Source organism: Notamacropus eugenii, chromosome 5 (assembly GCF_028372415.1).
Source record: "Notamacropus eugenii isolate mMacEug1 chromosome 5, mMacEug1.pri_v2, whole genome shotgun sequence".
NCBI lineage: Eukaryota > Metazoa > Chordata > Mammalia > Diprotodontia > Macropodidae > Notamacropus > Notamacropus eugenii.
In genome coordinates, this window is record NC_092876.1 from 152,116,745 (window position 1) to 152,140,923 (window position 24,179).

The following is a 24,179-nucleotide window of genomic DNA, read 5'->3' on the forward strand; positions in this document are numbered from 1 at the left end:
ACCTAGGGATACAAATATAGTGAAGTTAGACAGTCCCTTCCCTCAGAAAAACTTACATTCTAATGGAATGCTGCATATTATCTTTGAATATCATCTGGGGTTCAGGTGACTTGCCCAGAGTCACACATCTTTTACGTGTAAGAGGCAGGACTTAAACCTCAGTTTTTCTTGTTCTGAGGCAAGTTCTCTATCCACTATGCTACACTGCCTCTTCATGGAGTCATTCTTAAATATTCACATTATGATTAGGGCATTTTGTGCTTTAAGATTTTCATAGAACCTTACAGACATCATATCATTTGATCCTCACACCAACCATGTGGGGTAAGGTGCTGTGATTATCTCCATTTTACAAATGAAGAAACTGAGGCAAACAACGACCAAGCGATTTGTCCAGGGTCAAACAGCTAGTAAGCATATAAGGTAGGAAATGAATACCTGTCTCCTTGATTCGAAGTTCAGCAATCTATACGCTGTACTATCTAGCTGTCTTGATGATAATGCTAATAGTCAAGTGAAAGTAGGCTGATTAAAATGGAATCTAACCTCCCTTCTTATTTCAATATTTAGAGGATAACTGATGTTTTCAAAATACAACTATAGTGGGATTTTTTTCTTCCATTAAATTATTTTGTGCCTTGGGAACGGTGAGATATGGAAGGGAAGGAGTAAGGTGCAGTAACAAGTTAGTTGAAGGTGATATGTCTTTTTTTTTAAATTTTATTGTATTTTGTTTCAATTATCAAGCATTGATTGTCCCCTTCCACCTGCCTGCATCCACTGAAAACAAAGAAATGTAGAACTCCAGTATCACATAAGCAAAGTCAAGCAAAACATATTCCCTCACTAGTCACAGCCAGAACTGATTTCTTTTTGTGCATATAATCTATCATCTCCTTGTCATTCCCTGGGCAGCATTCTTCTTTATTGGTCCTCTGCAATTGTGGCTTATCATTCTTTCCAGAAATCTTAAGTCTTTGAAAATTGTTCATTTTTATAACATTGATATTATAGTATAAATTGTTCTTCTCAGTCTGCACTTCGCTCTGCATCGGTTCATATAAGTCTTCCTGGATCTCTTTGAAAGTGTCTTTTCCCTCATTTCTCATGGAATGATTGGATTCCATTTCGGTGATCTCTATAATTAAAACTGGAAATTTCATTACAGTTTTGCTGATATCAATGAATTAGACCAACGCTTGAAGATTCTGAATGTTCAGAGCTGTGGATAGTCCTTCTATCAATGCAGATAGCAATCTCTCTACAACTAAACAAGGGACTTTGAGAGATTCCTCAAGTGAAAGATGCATCAAGCTACAACTAATTTAATGAGGAAACTTCTATGAATTTAGCTAAGCTGAACCTTGGACAACAGAAATAGTCTGTCGCTAGCTCATACTCAAAGCTCCCTCAGCTTCATAGAGTATGTCAGAGCTTATGCTCCACTCTCAGGGCCTTTGAGAACCCAATGTCATTTCCATACCTTGATGAGATATCAAAGTAGGTTTTGAGTGAAGAATCTGCTTAGTACAGCCTTCATATTTCCTGGTCTCTTCATAGCCTAAGACCCAACAATTAGCACCCTGAGCTAAATAGGGTTAAATCTTGGGGCACTCCAACTGAGTATGCCCTATACTCCCACTCTACACCAATTATACTGTTCTCTTTTCCATATCTTCCATGGGGATTACTTTTGTTTTCTCCTATTTCCTATATCCTTTATAGAGTAATGTACCTAATTCTCTAGCTATGTCCAAATTTTGGTCATATTGCTTCAGGACCTTGAACACATCTTCCCTTCTCTTATCTATTAGAAGCTGCAGGAAATAAGATTGTGTGGTATGTATGTTTGTGTGTGTGTGTGTATGTATATGTATATACATATACACATATATATGTGTGTATGTATGTATGTATGTATACACACATACATACCACACAATGTATGCATGTAGGTGTATATGTATATATATATATATATATATATATATCTATATTCTATCTTTCCCATTTGACCACCAGCTGAGTAGACCAAAAGAGCCTTAGGGAAGGGGCACACACTTAAGTCAGTTATGTAGGGAAGTGAATGGAATGCTAGGCTTGGACCTGAGTTGCAGTCCTCTCTTAGACCCTCATTAGCTATATGATCCTCGGTAAATCACTTAACCTCTCTCACCCTCAGTGTAGAAGTTGTGTGACATTGGAATAGTCACCTAACCTCTCTGAGATTCAGGTTCCTCATCTTTAAATAAGGATAATACCTATCTAGTTATTTCATAGAAAATAAATGAGGTCATAGGATTTCAGGATTGTGAGGGTTTTCAGAGGTCATCTAATCCAACTGAACCTGAATAAGCAATGCCCTCTATAATATACTTGAGAAGCGGTTCATCATGTTGTTTTTCAATCATTCTTCAGTCATATCCAACTCTACATGACCCCATTTGGGGTTTTCTTGGCAATAGTACTGGAATGGTTTTCCATTGCCTTCTCCAGCTCATTTTACAGATGCGGAAACTGAGGCAAATAGCATTATGTGACTTGTTGAGGGTCACACAGCTAGTAAGTGTCTGAGGTCATTTGAACTCAGTCTTCCTGACTCCAGGCCTGGCACTCTATCCACTGTGCAACTTAGCTGCCCCTATGGTTCATCTAGCCTTTGCTTAAAGATCTCCACTGAAGAAAAAATCTTTTATATACTTAATTTTTAAGAAAGTTGGGTTTCTTTCTCCCAGTTTCTCCTCTTTCCTCCTCCTTTTTTCCCTTTCTATCAAAACTAAATTTGCTTCTTTGCAACTTCTACCCACTCCTTCTAAACATTATCTCTGTGGTTAAATAGAACAAATCCAATCTCTCTTCTATTATGATAACCCCTATCGTAACGCTCCATCATCACCACAGCCCCTAACCCCCTTACACACACCAGAGTCTTTTCAAAATTCACAGTTCCTTCAACTGATTCTCAGATAACATGAACTTGATTTCCTTCACTATCCTTTTGCCCTCCTTTGAATATTATCCATTTTTATCAGTGAATTTCCTAAAATATGGTGCCCACAACTGAGCTCAGTATGCCAGATATAATATGGACCAGATAAGATCATATATCTTAAAGTGTTTTATAAGTCATAAAATATAGACAATTGTAAAGCTGAATTATTACTAAGAGAAGAGGTTAGGGATAGTATGCTGTGTGATGAACTATCTGTTCCCATATCTGGTATATCACTCTTTTTATAGGCAGAAATCATTTCATGTACAGTTAATAAAAATTCATATTCTTATAAATGTAAATTTCTATTGAATAGGTGATCATTAGAGTCCATGTGGTATAGTGGAAAGAATTCCGACTCTGATGCCAGAGAACATGAATCAGATTTCAATTCTACTATTTACTACTTCTGTAACCTTGGGAAAATCATGTTACCTCTCCATACATCAGTTTTCTCATCAGTAAAATGAGAATGTTTGACAAGATGACCTATAAGGTCCCTTCCAGCTCAAAAGTGATGAACCCATCATACAGTCTAGAGGTTTAGTAGGAAAAAGTAGGCAACAAAAAGTTGTATTCTACTAACCAACTTTATGACAGTGTTCAAATTCCAGCTTCCTTCTATAAAGTACCTATTTTTTCCCCTCTCTGTCATTCTCCTTGGCTCTATATCTCTGTCTCTCCCTGTCTTTTTCTGCCTCTCACTTTGTCTCTATGCTTCCTTGTTTTTCTCTCTGTTTATCTATCTCTCAAAAAATTTTCCTTCCATTTCCATCACTAAGTATTCTTCAAGACTAGAAGAAATTGAATCAGTAATTAACTGAGTTTTGACACTCACTGTCAAAAAAAAAACAACACCAAAAAACAATGAGTTCAAGTAACTAGATCTGAATGAGTAAAAGATATTACAAGAACTTGCAGCTGTGACTGTTGAGCTGTCATCAAGAATTATTGAACAATAAGAGAATAACATAAATTGGCAAATGGTGCAACAAGTTACAGCATATGAATGTGATAAAATACTATTTTACTGTAAGACATCATGAAGTAAATAATTTCAAAGAAATGTAAGAATACTTACATGAACTTCTGCAAGGTTACATGAGCAGAATCATGATGAAATTTATACAGTGATTACAACATTGTAAAGACAAACAACTGTCAAAGCAGAGGCCAATCACAATTCCTGAGATCTCATGATGAAACATGTTGCACATCTCAATCCAAAGGTGATAAACTCAGAATGCAGACTGAGACATTTTTCTTTTTTTGGACATAGCTAAAGCAGGAATTTTTGTTGAATTTATTATAGATGCTTTGTAAGAGGGGTTTTGTTTTTCTTGATTTCTCAGTTGGAGGAGAGGGAGTGAAAGAGAAAAAAATTTCATCGGTTAAAAAAACATCAATCAAAAAAGAGAAAAAAATAATTCCAAAAGACTAAAAACAGGCAAATATATGGTCCTAGATTTCCAAAGGGGGAAGGAGCTATAGGTTGGTAAAAACAAATAAATAAATAAAAATAAATTTTTAAAAAGAATGTTTTCTAAATCCAAGATTCTGTGGTCTCTCTCCTCTATGAGAAAGACAGAATATTTATTTTAGCCCATTTACATGGATGAAGAAAAAGTTTCATATAAATTAAATGCTTTTCTCATAGTCAGATAGTGGATCAATTGGATCTCAAACCCGGACTTTCTGACTCCAATTGCTATACTGTCTTCTACTATACTATAAATTAATAAATTTACTTCTAGACCTAGCAAAACTCACAGATACATTGAGGTATTTGTGAACACTTCATTAGAAAAACAAATGATAGTGGCAGGTAGGTCTCACAGTAGGTGGGATACCAGTCTTAGAGCCAGGAGGACCTGAGTTCAAATCCAGTTTCAGACAATTAATAAGCTGTGTGAACCTGGGCAAGTTACTTAACCTCAATTGCTTGAAAAGAAAGAAAGAAAGGGAAATGGTGATCACAAAGAGTTAACGTTGGTTGATGAGTAATTGACTAAATGAATGAGAAAACTTTTATTATGTGCCGTGTACTGGATGGAGCCTTGACGATGTACAAATGCAAAAATAAAGGGGCAGGGAGAGATATTCCTTGCCTTCAAAGAACTCACACTCTAATATGAGATGATAGGGAAAGGAGTTTTCATGTGAGAGGTCATAGATCTGGTGAGTTGATCCATAGTGTAGTCAAATGAAACAATATTTTCCAGAAGTAGTGATAATATGGATTTGATTACTCTGCCCAATGAAAGAGATCAAAGAAGTGGGAGAAGGGCCAGGTAATCATACAAGGTGACATGACAGATACCAAGATGGTCATGGTGGATGAGTCTGATTTGGAGCATCTATTGGACTTGGTAAGTTTGCACTCAGTCACCAATCAAGACAGCTGTGTCCTCAGTGAGCTGTTTCAAAGCTAAATGAATTAATTTACCCAGGGATGAAGGGCATGAATTCTAGAGGTCTGCTGTGAACTGGTCTGGTCTGTTAGAGTGGGTGGAATGTGAAGTATTCCTTATGAATCAACTCACAGGCTCTATAACCAACTGACAGTCTCTGACAACACATTGGATATGGAGGAGGAGGTAAGAAAGAGAGAAGTCGAGGAAGATTCCTAAGTTTTGACCATTGGTAACTAGGAGGAAGGTAATGCCCATGACATTGTGGTATTTTAAAAGGTTTGAGAAATATAATTTCTGGATAATTTAACCATATTATTAATTGTGCTAGCATGTTTATTAATAAAAGAATCTTCATTTGGCCATCTCTCTTAGACCAAAGACAGCCATGGCAGCAGGCTCACAGCTGAATGAACACCCATTGGAAGAGGGGAATTCCTGAGGGTGGCAATCAACTCTGATTGGTTAACAGTTAATGAGAGAATGAATATTACAGTGGAGGACTAGACCTAAATTTTGATTGTCATTATGTAACATATGTGACTTAGAAGATACCCCCAGCCTTGGGCAATCTATTTAAAATATTCCTCCCCACCTAAACCTGAGTAGAGCACAATGGCTTCCCTGCTTGGGTGGGGTCTGAATCCAATCACATTATCAGTAATGTCTTTCAATAGACTGAACTTTTAAAGGTTATTAGAAAAAGGGGGGAACTTTGGATCTCCTTAGATCACTGGTATTAATAATCATTTTTCTCAGCACTTGAGGGAATTTGAAAGGAATGGGGGAGGGGAAGAAAATGAGTTTGGTTTTGGACATGCTGAGTTTAATGTATTATATCAATATTTCTCAAATATACCCCCTTTTCTCCTCTGATACTACCACCACCATGGTATAGACCCTTATTACCTCACACCTGGACAATTGCAATTTCCACTCCAGTTTCTCTTCCACTCAGCTGTCAAAGTGATCTTTGACACATCTAACCACCCTCCTGGTCTCATTCAACAAACTCTAGTGGCTTCTATCAGCTCCAGGATCAAATGCAAAGTCCTCTGTTAAGTTCAAAGCTATTTCAGAAACTGGACCCCTCCTACCTTTCTGGTCTTTTTATCCCTTACACCATACCCCCACATACTCTGCCATCCAGTAACATCAGCCTCCTTGCCATTCCTCAAACAAGACACCCCATCTCTTGACTCTTGACATTTTTACTGGCTGCCTCCTATGCCTGAAATGCTCTCCCTCCTTATCTCTCTGCCTCCTGTCTTCCCTGGTTTCTGTCAAGTTCTAACTAAAATCTTACCTTCCATGGAAAGCCTTTCCTGATCCCTCTAAGTGCTAGTCCCTTACCTCCGTTGATTATTTCCAGTTCATCCTGTAGGTCCTTGAGATCAGGGACTGTTTTTGCCTTTCTTATATCCCCAAGTAGCATAGTGCCTAGCACACAATCAATATTGACTGACTGACTCCTCAAGAGAGATCTCTACTGGAACACCAAAAGGATGTTCTTCGCCTTATTCTATTCAATGTTTTTACTAACCCCTTGAATGAAGGCAGAGATGTCATATTTATCAAATCCACAGATAACATAAAGCCAACAGAGGTAGCTAATATATTGAATGACAGAACCAAGATCAAAAAATATCTTGACAGCCAAATCTAGTATGATGAAATATAATAGTAATAAAGTCATGCGTTTGGAGTAAAACAAACAAAAAATCTCCATAAGTACAGAATGAAAAAAGCTGCAAGCTGACAATGTTAATATGAAAAAGACTTTTGACTATATAAGCTCACTGTGAGTCAAATAATATGATGTGACTATCAAGAAAGCTTATGTGCTCTCAGGTTTCATTTATAGATGGATAACATCCAGAAAGAGAGAGGGTATAATTCTGTTGCTTTTGCCTTGGAATCTTGTGGTCAGATCTATCTATGTAACACATTTTAGCAAGGATGTGGATTAATTAGAAAAAATTAAGGGGAATGTGACCAAAATGGTGATGGAATGAGCTTATGCAATATGTCTTCTGGTTAGAGGAAATGGAAATGTTTAGAGAAAGAGTGGACATGATGACTCCTCAAGAATTTAAAGGCCTGTCATCTGGAAAAGGGTTTATAATTGTTTTTCTTAACTCTGGAGGATGAAACAAGGGACAATGAATGGAAGAACTAGATTCCTGCTCAGAATAATTCCCTATCACTGGAGATACTCAGAGGCAGTTGGGTGGCTTCCCTAGCTCTATCCCAAATTAGGTAGAGATTACTTAAGCTCCCTTCAGATTCTAAAATTATGATATTTTGTGATTTCTTTTTTTACCTCCTTGGACTTCACCCATAAAACAAGAAAATTCTACTTGAAGACCTATAAGGTTCCCTTCTAATGCTAAAATTCTCAGTGCAGTGTTTCAAGTTCAAAGTAGTATGGCCTGAAGATAAGATACAAGTTGAATCTAAGAGAAGCCAAGTACCTTGGCTAGATGGGGAAAGAGATAAAGTCTATACTGCACAGGGTGCCTGTGATTTGATGATGAGTAGATGGCTTGTACCTGAAAATTCCCCCACTCAAAAAGAAAAGGTTGGCTGGATGCCTAGTTGTGGATATTCACTATAGACAGATACTGAAGGGAAGGGAAAGGGTAGGGTTTTGTCCCTAACACCATAAAGAGGAGACCTTCCCTCTCTTGAAGTTCTGCATGATGGCCGTAAAAGGGACCATTTTCAAATTCAGGAAGTTTTCTGCTTGAGTTACCCTTATTACTTCTATCTCTGTTATATATTACATCTCCCAGTACTTGTAAGAATAAATGAGGTCATACATATGAAGCTACCTTGAAAAAAATCTGAAGCACTTTCTGCACATATAAGTTGTATTATTTTAGGCTAAGATGAAAAGAAAATCCTAAAATTGTTGAAATAAAATACAAGGAATGATAATAAGAATAATACCTCTGTTGGCTTTATATTATCTATAGATTTGATAAATATGACATCTCTGCATTCATTCAAGGGGTTAGTAAAAACAGGAATAAAAACAAGAAATAAAGGTTTCTCAATTCCCCTTGAATCATATGGAGGTATGAGGCTTGTTTGGCTTCGGTGTGATTGTAATATAACTCTTGAAGGCCCTCAGATGTAAACTACTACATCGTTATGCCTTGAGCATCTATGTAGCATTATCACTGTATTTACTGAATGCTTTTGGTAAGCCTTCCAAACCCATCCTCTGGAATCATCCTAAGTAGCATTAACAAATGTACATTATGTTCAGAGGCAATGTTGATTAATGAATCTCTAGGTCATTCTGGTCACACTTTTAAGGGGATTAGGAGTCAGTCAGGATCCAGTGAAAATGTCAAGTCATGAACAAGTATCTATTAAGCACCTACTTTGTGCCAGGCCATGTCCTAAGCTCTGGGAATGCAAAGAAGGGAAGAAACAGTTCCTGCTTTCAAGGAGTTCCCAGTCTAATGGAGGAGACAATGCGGAAACAGCTATTTTACAAACAAGATGAATACAGGATAAATTGGACATTACCCAATGAATATTTATTAAGCATGATATGCCAGGGGGCTGTGTTATGCATAATCATTGGAGATACAGTAAATAAAAAGACAATTCCCAGAGATTACAATCTAAAGAGTGAGACAACACACAGAAGGAGGCAGGAGAGAAAGAGAGGGGAGGGACAACAGGGTGTAGCTGGTGTGGAGGGGCATCTTATTCCATGGAGTTAAAACCAGGCAAACTAAGAATCCAAGTTCTACCCTCTACAAAGGCAGCTAGGTGATGCAGTGAAAAGAGTAACAGACCTGGATTCAGGAAGACATCTTCCCGAGTTCAAATCTAGCCTTAGACAGACTAACTGTGTGACCCCAGGCAAATCACTTAACCCTGTTTGACTCAGTTTCTTCATCTGTAAAATGAGCTGGAGAAGGAAATGGCGAACCACTTCAGTATCTTTGCCAAGAAAACCTTAAATCAGATCGTGAAAAGTTGGACATGACTAAAACAACCGAACAACAACAAAGGAGGAGATAAGGGGGAGTGTGGAATTCTACTCTTGACCCCTCCAATCAAAGAGGAGAGGGGGCTGAAGGAACTGGAGTGAATCAGGTCTTGAGTTAGCAGCATTGGTAATGAGATGAGAAGTGAGGAGCTTATCCTGGAAGGGGCACCTTGTTCTGTGGAGTTGAAACTTGGCAGAACCGGGGATTGAAAATCCACTTTGAATTATCCCCTCCAGGGGGTAAGATAATCACCCAGGGAAGACAAAAGCTAAAGGCTTCTAGGAGAAAGTGGGATTTTAGCTCAGACTTGAAGGAAGTCAGAAAAGACCAGAGATGGAGATGAAGGAGGAGAGAATTCCAGACATTGTGGACGACCAGTGAAAATGCATGATAATTATGTTGTATATTTCAAAGGAATAGCAAATTGTGTACAGTAGATTTGCAGTTTCATATGCAATCATATTTTTTATTGTACTGCATTATGGAAATGCTTGTTTTATTCCATAAATTAAAGAGAAAATTAAAAAAAAAAGAAAAGAAAATGCATAGAATAAGGAGGTGGAAAGGGTTGTTTGAGGAACAGCAAGAAGACCAGTGTCACTAAATCAGAATATAGGGAATGTGAAGAAGGGGACATAAAGTGAATGAAGGCTGGGGGGAGGGGCAGTAGGACTGTATATAAAAGGCTATAAAAGCCAAAAAGTATGTTATATTTTATTATGGAGGTAATAGAAGGCCACTGGCATTAATTGAAGTTTGATATGATCAAATTTGCACATTCAGTAGATCACTTTGATAGCGGAGTGGAGAATGGATCACAGAGGGGAAACATTCGAGGCACATCTTGTATCCTCACAGCATAACCTAAGCTTCTTGTAGACAGGACTCTTGATTCTCTGTCTTGTTTATGACAGTCTTGCAGAATACCTCACCTTCATAGAAAATGTTTAATGTTATTGTTGAATTGAATTAAATTAGATTCTCAGAGTGGACAATGATATCTTGCTTATGTATAGTTCAAACAAAGCAGTTCCTTCCATCTCTGAATCCAGGATCTTTTGTTTTTGATCCTTTGAGGTAGTAGGTAGGGCAGATATTCGATATCACTATTGCCCATTTTAAAAATTAGGAAACCACGGCTCAGGGAGGTTGGCACATGGCTACAGCTAGGTCACATGGCTGCAAAGGGGAGCATTAGGATAAGAAGGAAACCCTTTGGCCCCTGGACCAGGGTTTTCTGTTTCTGAAGTTCCTCAGAGGTCTGGGGGCTGCATTTTATGCACTTCAGGCATTTTAACCTATAGTTTTGAAAGATGTTCTGTGATCTTCCTTATTAATGATCAACTCTTGGACCCATAGTGTTTTAGGGTTTATTTTGCTTGCCAGCAGCAGATAGGTTTTTGCCAAGGCTTTTATCCATGTTTCTTGAGCCTGAGCCAGTTTAGTGATGAACATGGGACATACTACTGGGGATATGTTGGCAGCAAGTTTTCAGTGTTTGCTAGATCCTAAATGTTACCCTCTCCCCCCCTCCCCTTTTTTTTCATTTCATCTGTCTGTATATGTACTGGAAACTAAGGAAACTAACTAACTATCTGCTGTGGAGCAGGATTTTATATAAGGTAATTATATCTTGGACCTGATCCAAGTAGATCTAGTTACTGAGGCACCAAAAGCACCTCATTATAAAGCAATTTCTGCATAAGCATTCCCAGGGCATGGACCCCAAGCATTTTTCTTTAAAAAAAAATGCCCATTGGTCTCCATAAAGTGGCTTGAAAATAGCAGGTACATCATAAGTATTTCTTAAATGATTAAATGAATGTTGACAATATTATCCCTAAACATTTATTACTTTTCTTCTTAATCCTAACTAATGCTTTTGGGCTACTTGAAATTTCCAAAGAAATAAAGACACAGCTAGGCAGAGGTATAACTAGAAGAAAGAATTTTATTTTTGCCTCTTAAAATTATGATAAAACAATATGGAGAAAAATGAGTTTTGAGGATGGGAGGAAATATTTTGACATGCCTTTTAAAGCTTGTCAAAAGGGAAGTCACCTTTGATAAATTAAGGAATGTTTTGGATGAAGTTCTTTGAAAACACACAGTGACTACAGCTGCTTTATCCTAAGTGAAGGTGGAATATGTCCCTCTAGCAATGAATAGTTTATAGCTCATCTATTCAAATGCAGCATAATCATCCAGGAAAAAAAATGTGAACAAGCCATTTGCAATGAGATCTGAGGAACAGGTGGTATGCCTAATCATCTCAGCTGTTTGGGATTATGGCTGCCTTCAGCCATCTCCAAAGACTCCCAGTCTAGGTTGTGCATCTTGAGTAGTAAATGAGAGTGAAGAGAAGTAATCTTGGGCACTCATCATAGGCATCTTTGATTTAGTGTGTGCTCTTGCCCCATTGAAGATGACATATTGTGCATTTGTAACAATAAGGAGCTATACTGCCTTTCTTCTCTGTGGGATGTTTGAAGGGGACTTGTAGCAAGGAAGAAATGTCAAGGGATTTACAGTTTGAAAACTGAAAGAAGAAAGGGTGGGGGGCGGTAGAACTCACTAGAGCAGTGATCACAGAACACTCCTGCCGGCTGATGGCAAAACCTGATTTTACAAGCCTTTTATGGCATTCCTTAGAAAAGAGGGATACGTAGTATGGTAGAAGGAATGCTGGTTTTGGAGTCAGAGGACCTGGGTTTGGATTCCAACTCTGATACTTACTACCTGTATGACATTAGGGAAGCCACTTACCTTTTTCTGGGCCTCAACTTTTCATCTGTAAAATGAGGCAGAGTCTGGATTACCTGTCCTCCAAAACCCTTTCTAGCTCTAAGTTTATGATCCTATGAAATCTCTCACATAGCCTTATTGCAGTTTTCAATAATAATTTTACAAGTTTACCTGAATGGGGCAGAACTGTAAAAAGTCCACATTTTGTTGTTCAGTCATTTCAGTCATGTCCAATTCTTTGTAAGACCATTTGGAGTTTTCTTGGCAAAGATAACACAGCGATTTGTCTTTTCCTTTTCCAGTTCATTTTATAGATGAGAGGCAAACAGGGTTGAATGACTTGCCCAGGGTCACACAGCTAGTAAGGGTCTGAGGCCAGAGTTGAACTCAGGAAGATGAGTCTGCATGGTTCTGAGACTAGTGCTATATCTACTATGCTACCTAGCAGCCCTGTAATCTTTTTAACCACCTGTAACTTTCTAAATTCAAATTTCTCTTCTGAAGCATTTGATTCTGATCGGCAGCAGTCAGTGGGGTTTTCTTAGTAAAGATAGTGGAGTGGTTTGCCATTTCCTTCTCCAGTGGATTAGGCAAACAGAGATTAAGTGACTTGTCCAGGTCACACAGCTAGTAAGTGACTGAGGTAGAATTTGAACTCAGGTCTTCTTGACTCCAGGCCCAGCACCCTATCTACTGTGCCACCTAGCTGCCACATATGCATTTATTATCACATCCTCCTAAGTTGTCTTTGCAAGTAAGACTGTAGTTATTTTATTGACTTTTTGATGGTGGTGATTTGTTTGGATTTTGGAGTTGGGGAACTTGTGGGAGAGGAACATTGATAGAGGGAGAGCTAACCAAGTTTATCTTTCAAAGTTTTCTATTTGGTTCTGGGTTGGTGGCTCACTATTTTCATGACTACTTTTAAAAATGTCTAAATTTCATGTTGTAAAGTGTCCATGCTTCAAGTAGAGCTGAATGTGAGTGTTAGAGAATCCTCATCTCTCCCTTCCAGTTCTGCACTACACACTTTGGCAGGAGGGAAGAATGAAACAGGAAGGTTGCCTTTAATCTTAGGGATGGGGGAAGGTGGGGAGGAATGTTGACTTATTAAAGAAAACTGCTGAGAAATACTTCAAACTGGCTCCTAGCATTTGATAGAGATTATTTTCTTCCTCTTCTCTCCATATCTCTTCCTTACACAGTCAGCTTAAGTACACAGATTTTATGAAGAAATCCAGCTTTTAAGTGTTCTGTATTTAAGATATCAAAAATAGCTTCTCATTTCTTTGTTAAAGCTCATGATCTATTCAAAAATTTCTTATACCTCAAAATATCTAAGGATTATCTTTTTTACAGAATACCCTAAAGCTGGTTGTCAATTTCAAGATGTGAAGAACAAAGATGATTTCATTATTATTTAATCATTCACAGTACCGTGTTTTAGATGTGTAGTCATAGATAAAACTATTATACATACATAGGAGATCATTTTAACAAATAAGAATTTAATAGGAATTTGTAGAACATGATCCTCTGTTACATTTGAGTAAAGGGTTGTAAAGGATAAAGGGTTGTTGTCATGTGATGATGAGGATAGCTGACATATCACTTTAAATTTTATAGCAGTTTACATATATCATCTCCTTTGATATTCACAACAACCCTATAAGGAAAATGCTATTTTAAGCCCCATTTTACAGATGAAGAGAGTGAGACTAATTACAGTTAAGTGAATTGCTTTGGGTTATAATATAAGTATCTGAGTCAGGATTCTGATTTTGGTCTTCCTGACTCCAGGGCCCACACATTTACAGCCTGACACCTCCAATACCTCAAGAAGTTATGATTTTTTCTTCAGAGACAGAAAGTCCTTCCACCAAGACAGCCAAGAAAATACATTCCTTAGCTAAGCCCTCTGGTCATGAGACTCCCTGTAGGCAGGTACTTAGATACTTGTCACTGAAGCCAATGCTCAAAATCTTTCCACTATGGAAAGATGGCAGAATTTGTGCTCTATTTCAAAAACCCAGGGACTACTCCATCCCACAATAAGGCATCAAAGGCAAAGAGAAAAATAATAACACCACTAAAATTCTCCAGAAGAATGAGACCATCTTAGCAGCCATTCCTCCTCATATACCAGACTTTTAAGGTGTTAAGACAGTTAGTAGACAGTTCTATCTGGTTACGTTTAAGTGGACTTCCCATAGGAGGAGATCATACAGGATTCGTGTCCTTTCCAAAGGAGACTTAAAATAATGAAAGTATGGAGAAAAATAGGGGACTGGGGTTTGCCAGAACACTAATTTATTGTTTTTACTAACATAACAATGTTAACAGGCTAGATTTTTTCTTTTGAAATATTGACTTGAACTAGGCAAAAAGGATTTTTAATGTTAGTATAAATTAAATAACCCAATCATTAAGGTCATGAGAACCCCAACTGCTTTACTCTCAGAATTTTAGAACTAGTAGGACCTTAGAGAATAGAAAGTAATCAAAAACTAGTGGACATCTGAGTTTGAGTCCAAGATCTGCTTCTAATTCAATGTGGAACCTTGGGCAAATCCCTTAATAATTCTTGGCCAGAGTTCCCTCATCTCTATGAAGAAAATTGGACTAGAATCTAGCGCAGGGGTGGGGAACTTGTAACCTTTAGGCCACATGTGGCCCTCTAGGTGCTCATAGTGAAATCTGGATTCAGTTAAAGGGCTGCACTTGAGGACCTAAAGGACCACATGTGGCCTCAAGGGCACAGGTTCCCTGCCTCTGATCTAGCCCCTAAATGATCTACTGATCCCTTTCTGCAAAATTCTGTGATCCATCACTGAATTCTCCACACCTGGAATGCTCATGCTGCCCCACCAGCAACACCAACTTCTAGGGCTCCAATCTAAAAAAAGAAACCCTTTTCAAAATTCTCCTCCTTGAGATTTTCTCCAGCCCAGCTATGAGCTCCTGCATCTTCTCAGCACTTTGAAGACAGTTCTGCAGATGCATTGACTCTTGCCTTTTTGTACATATTCTATAGAGATATTGTTCCAAGGACTACAAGAGACCTTTGAGATCACCTAGTGTAACACCTTATTTTATAGATGAAGAAATCAGGGTCCATAAAAAGAAGTGACTTGTCATAGATACTAAGTAACAGAAACTGGTTCACCTGATTCTTCACTCACAACATTTTTCACTGGCTATCCTCCATACCTAGAATACTCTCTTCTCATCTCCATTTCCTAAATGCCCAGGCTTCCTTCAAGTCTCAGCTAATGTCCTACCTTCTGCAAGAAGCCTTTCCCAGTCCTCCTTCATCTTAGTGCTTCTTTCAGACTCCCTTGGTTTAACCTGTATAGATCTTGTTTGTGTGTTGTCTTATTCCCTCCCTATTAATCTGTGAGCTCCTTTAGAGCAGGGCCTGGTTTTGTTTTTCTTTGTGTCCCCAGAACTTAACATGCCAGGCACAGGGTAGAAGCTTAATAAAAGCTACTTGAATGATTGATTCAGTGATCTTGTGTATCCTATCTTTACCTACTATAACTTCCTTAAGGGTAGACACTGTATTTATATTCCTTTAAAAAAATATTTCCCCAACTGAAAATAAATTAATTAATTATTTAAAAAATAAATAAATAAAAATTTTTCTAAGGGCTCATTACAGTATTCACATTCAGTGATTAATAATGATTGACCAGAATCCAGCCTTTTCTTTAAATTCTGGAATAGCATTATGAGTTTAACTTTCCCCTTTTCTGTTTCCCAAGCATGGGATTATTTATACAGGAATGCCTTTAGCACTTAACAAATATACCTCCTCATGAAATCTTCAAATTATTGAAGTAGGATAATACCACGTGATTAATTCCTTTTTTTATTGAACCAGGGGTTTCCTCAGCATAGACATTTCTTCCACCAATGCAGACTGACATCTTGGAAAATTATGGAGAGATTTTCAGATCACTGAAGGATCAAGTGATTTGCTTAGGGTTATCCAGTCAAAATGTCTCAGGTGTAGAACTTCAGCACAGGTCTTGGCTTTGACACCAGCTCTCTTATCTGTTACACCATTCTAGTAGTCATTTATGCAAATAAACTCCCTATATTTTCTCGAGATTTCTCCAGACTTCCTCTAACTTCTTGATCAGGCAGGAGGGAAATACCATGTTATTCATTTTGTGGAAGAAGTCAATAAACCACCTTTGACATGCGGAAGTGTTAACTTTCAGATACCAGTAGATACTGAAAAAGTGGTTAGAGTACCTTCCCATAAAAGTCTTTTTATCTTGAGAGAAGTATGCTTCTTGGTCAGATGTCTTTTTATGATCATGAAGTTTTTCAGGTTAAGCCCTGAACAAAATAACTATAAAACATCTTTCCTTTCTACCTTTTGCTCCCTGATCTTCCAACCAATTTCTTAGAATCAAAGACTGTTAAGACTGGAAGGGATTTGAGGGAGTATATGGTCAAACTTCCCTTTACCTCTTTACAGATTTAAAAAAAAAACCTGAATCCCAGAACGATTTATGGCATTGTAAGCTCCTTGAGGATAGGGATAGCACTATCGTCTTTGTACTCCCAGCTTATCACAGTACCTAGAATGTAGTAAGCACAAAATAAAAACTTGTTGACTTAAATGTCAATGTCGTGTAATGATTTGCCTAAAGTCCTATAACTAGATAATGGCAGAACTGGAAATAGAATACAAGGCCCCACCACTATCATCCACTGCTTTTTTTTTTTTATCTACACCATGATGTCTTAGCCTCACTGCTGATCACATGCTGGAGTATTTCAGCCTTCTTGGTTCCAGTGTTGCTCCCCACAGTCATTATGGAATTTATTCTTTGTCCAACTTGGTCTCCAGCTGGCACCTCTTCATACAGTTGGGTCCAGCAGTTTTTTGTTTAAGATACTAATAAAGAGGCATGAAGGGTCAAACTGTCCATAAGAAGCAGTCTTCAGTTCTGTGTGATGCCTAACTGGTAACTTGGCTGTCTGCCTGCTCATCTTGTCCTTGTAAGGAACCTAGAGAAAATCTTTGAAAGGCAACTGATAATGTTATGCAAGAATGAAAACCCTCTACTCTTATTATCACTTAATTGGAAAAAGTTGCCAAAGACTGAATTGTGTTGAAACATGATAGAATGAATAAAATACAGCCTTGACTGACTTATGTGGGCGTTTCTTTGCCTCCTAGGATGATTTCCAACCCCCAGCAGCCTCAGAGACCAACTGGGAGTCAGTCACAAGCTCCCTCTCAGTAAGTATTTCATTACTGGGATTCAGGGTAAAAAATTGATGGAATAGTCAAGGTCAGTTCCCATACAGCTTCAGCTGTAAGAAGTAATGCTGGTTTAACCAAAAGCCAGAGTTTGAAGCAGGGTGTATTCTCCCATATCATTCCAGTTACATTAGCTTGTGACCAGAGCGCTTTTTTTTTTCTTTTTTCGGAAATGTTTTAAGAAATGCAAGCAGCCTTTGTAAAAGCATGCGATGGCCAATGGCAAAAGTATTTGTCAGTTTCAAAGTAGAACCTGCCAACAAAAGAACTCTCCAGACATATCAAAATACAAAGTTATATGGTCTGTGCTCAAATGAGAAATTTTGCAATGTGTTAGAGAGAGCCAAGCGAAATTCTTAACTTTTACGTAATTATAAGGTTTTTTTTTTTCCCTAAGACTTGAAAAAATCCACATATTTGTAGTAGGATAACTTAATTAAAAATTAAGCTTTTTTTCATTTAACAGAGAAATGGTACACAACTTACCATATAGCATGCTATTGTAATATGTAGCCCTGTTGTAATATGTATTATGCTACCTTTCTTATTCTCCAAATTTAACATTATCTTGGTCTTCTGTCTCCTTATGTGTCCAATACTGAAAGCATAGACTTCTGGCTCCAAACAACCTTACTTGTAATACTTGGAAATAGTATATTTTTAAAAAAGTAAAAGATCAGGGATGCCCTAGGCAGGTCATGATGCTGGACATGTATGGAATTGGTGAGAGGTGACTTGGTGACATTTACTCTTTCAAGGAACTTCCCTATTGTACTTTATGTAGCAGAAGTTTTTAGAAAGATGTAGGTTGTGATCCTTTCATTTACTTGGGGCAGTTCTTAGGTGAGTCACACAGACTAGGCACTTGAGTCTAATTCATGATTATGAATTTGAGAAATTCAATTTTGCTATTCTGAAAATTTCTATGTTATGAACATAGCAACTGGGAGGCTACAGTTCATATAGATAGTAGTACAGGGCTAGGCAGAAGCCTGAGTTAGGCAGGCTAAACTCAGCAAGAAATCATAATAGGAACAAAGAACCAAGCTGCTAAAACTGGAGCTCCGTCAGCAGAAGAATTGGTCAACCCCTGAAGTGAGAGTCCTTAGTCTCTCCACCAAGGTTGGATATGTATTCAGACAAAGCTCAGCAACGATGGTGAAATCCAGATAAATGTAGTTTGCATTAGAAATCTAATGGTGTGATTTGCTGAATGTTGCGGCAGCCTGTTGAGGGATGATATTAGGGAATTAACTGGTAAAGAATACTTGGAACAAGACAAGAACCCAGTTATTAAAACTCAATAACAATGATGTTTAATTCCCAAACCATTGACCCAGGGACTAGATTTTCTTCCTCCATCTAAAATCCATATTGGCCCCAGAGCTTGAAAGAGGTCTGAGAGTGCAGATGAACATTAACTGACCCTATGTATGAGTTCTGATGGGTTCTAAAGGGATGGAAGCAGACTGACAGTTACATTAAGCAGGAAGCTAAGTCTGATACACTAGAATCATCGCAAGTCCTGTGACTGGTAGAACAAGAGTGAGCAGGAGCACTCTAGGGATAGTGTGATCCTGAGCAAGTACGATAAACTTGAATTGGGGCAGTTGTAGCACCAGAGAGAGCTTCATTTAACTTGTTGCTTTATCTAGGTCTTGATAGTCTGTATGGGCATCAGGGATTATTCATACGTAACAGTTCAGAGTCCTCTGGTAGACCTAGTTCCTAAGGACAGAATTTTCTAAACATTAGATGAACCTTCAGGGAGTGAGGATAGAACTAGGTTCTCTGGAGAGATTCTCTTCTTCCCAGGAATCTGCACATAAGAGTAAAACTTATCTTCTGAAAGATTTGGGGGTTGTCTATGCCTGTATCCAATGCAAGCACTGCTAGTTTGGGTATCAGTCTGAGATAAGACCCCAGGCTGGCAAAGAAAGTTCTCTCATCTTTTCTTCATAAAACTTTTCTTTTTAGGTAACAATTAATTCCTTGAAATAAGGCCCTGGTGGTAGGGGTCTTGAGAGTAAGGCAATATAGCTTTGACAAGTGATCCTTTCATTTATTTGGGACAATTCCTGGGTCAGTCACATAGAATAGGCACTCGAGTGCAATTCATGATAATGAATTTGAGAAATTCAGTTTTGTTCTTCTGAAAATTTCCATGCTACGAACATAATCTAGTAGTCTTCAGAAACAAATTCAAAAATTATACTATTCTTTTTGAAAAATTATCACAAGCTTTTCTGTCTATTTGAATTTGTTGCTGGATGTGTCTGTTTACATTTTGAAAGGAAATAAATTGTATTATTTCCTTTTTCTTCCTTCTTTCCTCCCCTCAAAATGCTACAAATCTAAAATGGTTTCCAAAGCTTTTACAGATGACTGTGTGCCCACTTTGGTTCGGTTACCTTTGATTTTTCTGTGCCTCAGACTTCACAACAAATATTAAATGAAGATTGTAAATTATCTGCTTAATTGGGGACATATAGATATTTTGGAATCAAATTAACACAATGCTCTTTTTTTGCATTATATTGAATTGTCCGAATTAACCACTTAAGTGGCGCAAAAGTAATTAAGTATTCATTCCAGCCTTCATTTCACTATGACTTGACCTCACTCCACTAATTTCTCTCTCTACATTACAATTCCAAATATGGCTGCTGAGAAGAATAAACAAATGATGGAACTTGCCTACAGAATTATAATCACATGCAAAATATTAGCATTGATCTCTGGCAAAAGAGTGAGTTATTCTTTGGGTGTATATCATCCAGGACTAATTTAAACCAAGGATAAAAAATTAGTTGTTACTCCACAATGATCCATGTTAATTCAACTGAAATTCTTGAGGTGACGGCTAATCCTTTACTTTATGCTATACAACCCTGAAAAGAGATTGTTAGAACTCTTTGGAGCCACTAGAACAGTGACATAAATAAAGAAAGGGGTGCAGTTACTTCTAGTGAATCTCAGCGCTGGACTCCAACTCAGACAGAAGAACACAAGGCAGGACATATCCACTCTCCTATTTGAACAAGCCAGTTTTTGCTTCCTGAGGAACCAAGTCATGATAACATAATGATGATACTGTCAGAGATAGACCAGAGTGCTTCAAATCACTACCACCTCCCTCCAGTTAAGGCCCGGACTAAAGGATTATCTAACACCAGTCAGCAAGCATCTCCTCATCCTCTATTTTTTCAGATCACAGAATTATGGAAAGGTGGAAGTAACCTCAAGCACTGTCTAGTCCCACCCATACCTAGCATGATCATCCAGCCTCTACTTGAAAACTTCCAAGGAGAGGCTATATACCACCTCTCTAGGCATTCCATACCACTTTTGGACAGCTTTAAATGTTCAGAATTTCTTCCCCCTGACATCAAGCTAAATTTACCTCTGTTTAACTTCTACTCTTTGCTCTTGGTTCAGTCCATTAGTGCTCATTGGAACAAGGCTAGTCCTTCCTTTACACAAGAGCCATTCAAATATTTGAACACAGTGATCATGATTCCCTCCCCCCACCCCAACCAAGTCTTCTAATGGTGGCAATGGAAACTCCTATCTCACTTGAAGGAACTTAGAAAATAAAAGGATATAAATGTTAATTAAAAATATAAATGTAGACATGGGCATTCCTGCTTCTCCTTTGTAATACATGATGTTTCTCTCATAAGGCACGGAAATTTTGTTTGAGGGAGGCAAGTTTTCATTTAATTTTAATTAATAATGTTCTTTCTCCTTAATGATAGGAGCTATTTGTCCTTGGGGGGATTGTATTGGCTTGGCAGTTCCTTTGAGCACATTTGAAACTCAGCTGAGGATCCATGCTCTCCATTTCTCTTTAGTGGGTCATAAATTTTTACATAGTCATTGGAGCCACGGTTCATTTGCCTCTGGATTGGACAAGGGTTAATGAAGGGAGCCTTTGGAAACTTAATAGGAATGAATTTGGAACCAGAAAACCTCCTCTCTTTTAGGTGGCCAACATTATCTTATCCTTTGGAGTCACTCCATATCTTCCCAAAGATGTTTTAGTCATGATCATTAGCAAATCACAATACTTTTCCTTTAATTAGTTTCCCATGTGATTTTTTCACGTTCATCAAAAGAGCTGATGCCACTGCTAATTAGCCATTTCCTAATTAAGGAAAATAGACTTTAGTGAACAATAAGCTTTTGCAAGGTGTATATGCACTAGCTCAATCATCACTTTAATAATTAAAGACTCATCAAAAAGGTGGTCTTCTTCCCTTTCTCCCTGAACGGGGTCAGTGGTGACATCGAGAGGACTAAAGAAGGGCAAAATAGGGCATCAGCATGTTGATTAATCACCGGTACCTTGTGTAGACACATAAGAGTTTTGAATGAGTTTTATGGTTAACTATCAAATTAGCTTTATGAAAGAAACATACCAAGTGATTTGGTTATTTCCATCTGAATGACTGTATTCCTGTAATTGGCCACAAGTTGAAAAAACAGGATGATTTCACTTTTTGAAAGGTTTTCTTTAACTTTATATTTGCAAAAGATTGATTGAGTGCATATCATGTGGTTTTATTTGATATTGGAGTGGGGCAATGGCACTTGCCTTTTAGTGTGGCATGGCCTGGTAACACTGGAATTCTGTATGCACCCATCCCATTTTGAGCAACTATTTTGAAAAAAATTACCATTACTAAATGACTGTTGTGTTTCATAGGTGTGGCATTTTTTTTCCCTGAGTACACTGAGTTGTATGTCACTCTTAGGGGGTATCCTATCACTCTCCATCAGTGACCGATCCCACGCTCACAGCAGATGCTCTCGATCAGACAGTAGCTGGATTTGACACCGTGGAAGACCTGCTCAAGCACTTTAATCCAGAAACCTGGCAGGAAGATCTTGAAAATCTGTATATGGATACCCCTCAATATCGAGGCAGATCTTACTATGACAGGAAATCCAAAGGTAAGAAATAATCACTTGGGATTTCTTTATCAGAATTGTTCATTTGCTTAATAAGGAGTTGATCATTTTAGTGGTAGTAGACTATAAAGTTCATTAATGCACTTATATTACCTCAAATAGCTGATAAGTATCTGCCTGGTTTAATGATTATATGTTAGAGACTTAAAATGAAGTTTCTGTCTTCATTCTAAACAGTTTTGCATGTGTAAGGACAAGTTAGTATTCCCAAGGAAGACCAAAGTCAATTCTAGATTGGCCATAAATCCAAAAGCTGCGAAGGGTAGATATCAAGAAACTATCTGTTCCAACTCCCTTCTTTCAAGCAGGCAAGAGATTATTATCCTTATTTTTATAGGTCAATCAATGAATTAACAGATATTTGTTAAGGGCCTACTATGGGCCTGGCACCAAGCTAAATGCTTAGAACAAAATTAAAAGTGAAATAATACTTGCTCTCTAAGAATTTACATTATAATATGTGTGGTAGTATGTTCCTATATATATATATATATATATATATATATATATATATATATATATATATATATATATATATATATATATATATATATATATATATAGAAAAAATATATATGAAGTGAATATAAGGTAGTCTGGGGAGAGAGGACACTAGCCTCTGGGAGTATGGAGAGGAAAAAGGGGAATCAGAAAAGGTTTCATGTAGAACTGGTACTTGAGCTGAGTCTTAGAGAGCCAAGACCTCCAAAAGGTGAAGGTGAGGAGGGACAGTACCCCAGATACAAGGGATGGTCAATGCAAAGGCATGGAGTCAGGAGATGGAAGAACAAATGGGGAAAGTGAGATACAAAGAGACCAAGACCTGCTCAAGAGTATCAAGCTACCTGCTAGGAACAAGAAGAGGCATCTCTTGTCTGCAAGAGTAGAATTCTCTCTCCATTATTTCTTCTTTTGCTACCCCCAGTTATGTTGTGTGACCTTATGTCCCTTTGGTTAGACAGGAACATAAATGGATTTTCAAGGATTTAGGAAAAGCGATGAAGATTTAGCTAGCAATAGCATTAGTATATTAGTGATGATGAATGTACACTTTTAAAACAAATATCAATTTTATTGCATGACACCTGCACTCTCCCATGCTGTTTGTTTCCATGATAGACCCAAGGATAGATTCTTTCCCATGTTTCATTTGTACCCATGTCATTTCCCTCTTGGTACAACATGCACAAAACCTTCTCTCCACCTCCCAAGTTTAAAACATCCACTCCTTTTAATTCAGATCATTATGTGTTAGACTATCTCTCTGATGGTTTAATTCCAAAAACAATAAATAGGTACAGAGATGAAAGGGATATCATTGATCAACAAATACAACTGTCTCCTTTTATAGATGAGGAAACTGAGGTCAAGAGTGAAAGCCCAGAAAATTTAATTTAGAACTCGAAAGGACCTTAGGCAATATCTACTCCAACTCCTTCACTTTCTAATTTAGGACTTTCCCAAAGTCACACAGATAGCAACAGGGTTAAGACTGGAAATCAGATCATTTGACTCCAAACCCAGTATTCTTCCACTGTATTATGCTGCCTCTCATGTTAATGGGAAAACACTACTTGAGTAGCACCCATGGAACAAATTAAGGACTCCTAGGTTCTGTTTTCTGTTTCCCAATATTAATAAGGTTTGTCATACAGAGTCTTCTAGAAAAGGAATGCTGCTGAGGCTGGTTGACGTACATAGCAATTTAATAATTCAAAAAGGTATTAAGTATCTGTTGTATACAGAGGCCCATGATGAGCACC

The 24,179-nt window shown here is 37.8% G+C and overlaps 1 protein-coding gene across 4 annotated transcripts in view; it reads left to right on the plus strand.

Annotated features, from left to right (window-relative positions):
- The window catches only part of PDGFD (platelet derived growth factor D), a 322,482-nt gene that overhangs the window by 255,500 nt on the left and 42,803 nt on the right, over positions 1 to 24,179 (plus strand). For 2 of the 4 annotated variants that reach the window (XM_072611232.1, XM_072611233.1), the window contains exons 4-5: positions 17,359 to 17,421; positions 22,200 to 22,398. In XM_072611232.1, the coding sequence (XP_072467333.1) occupies positions 17,359 to 17,421; positions 22,200 to 22,398 (262 nt within the window). The remainder of the gene's footprint in view (positions 1 to 17,358; positions 17,422 to 22,199; positions 22,399 to 24,179) is intronic. The other 2 variants (XM_072611235.1, XM_072611236.1) reach the window with 1 other exon arrangement.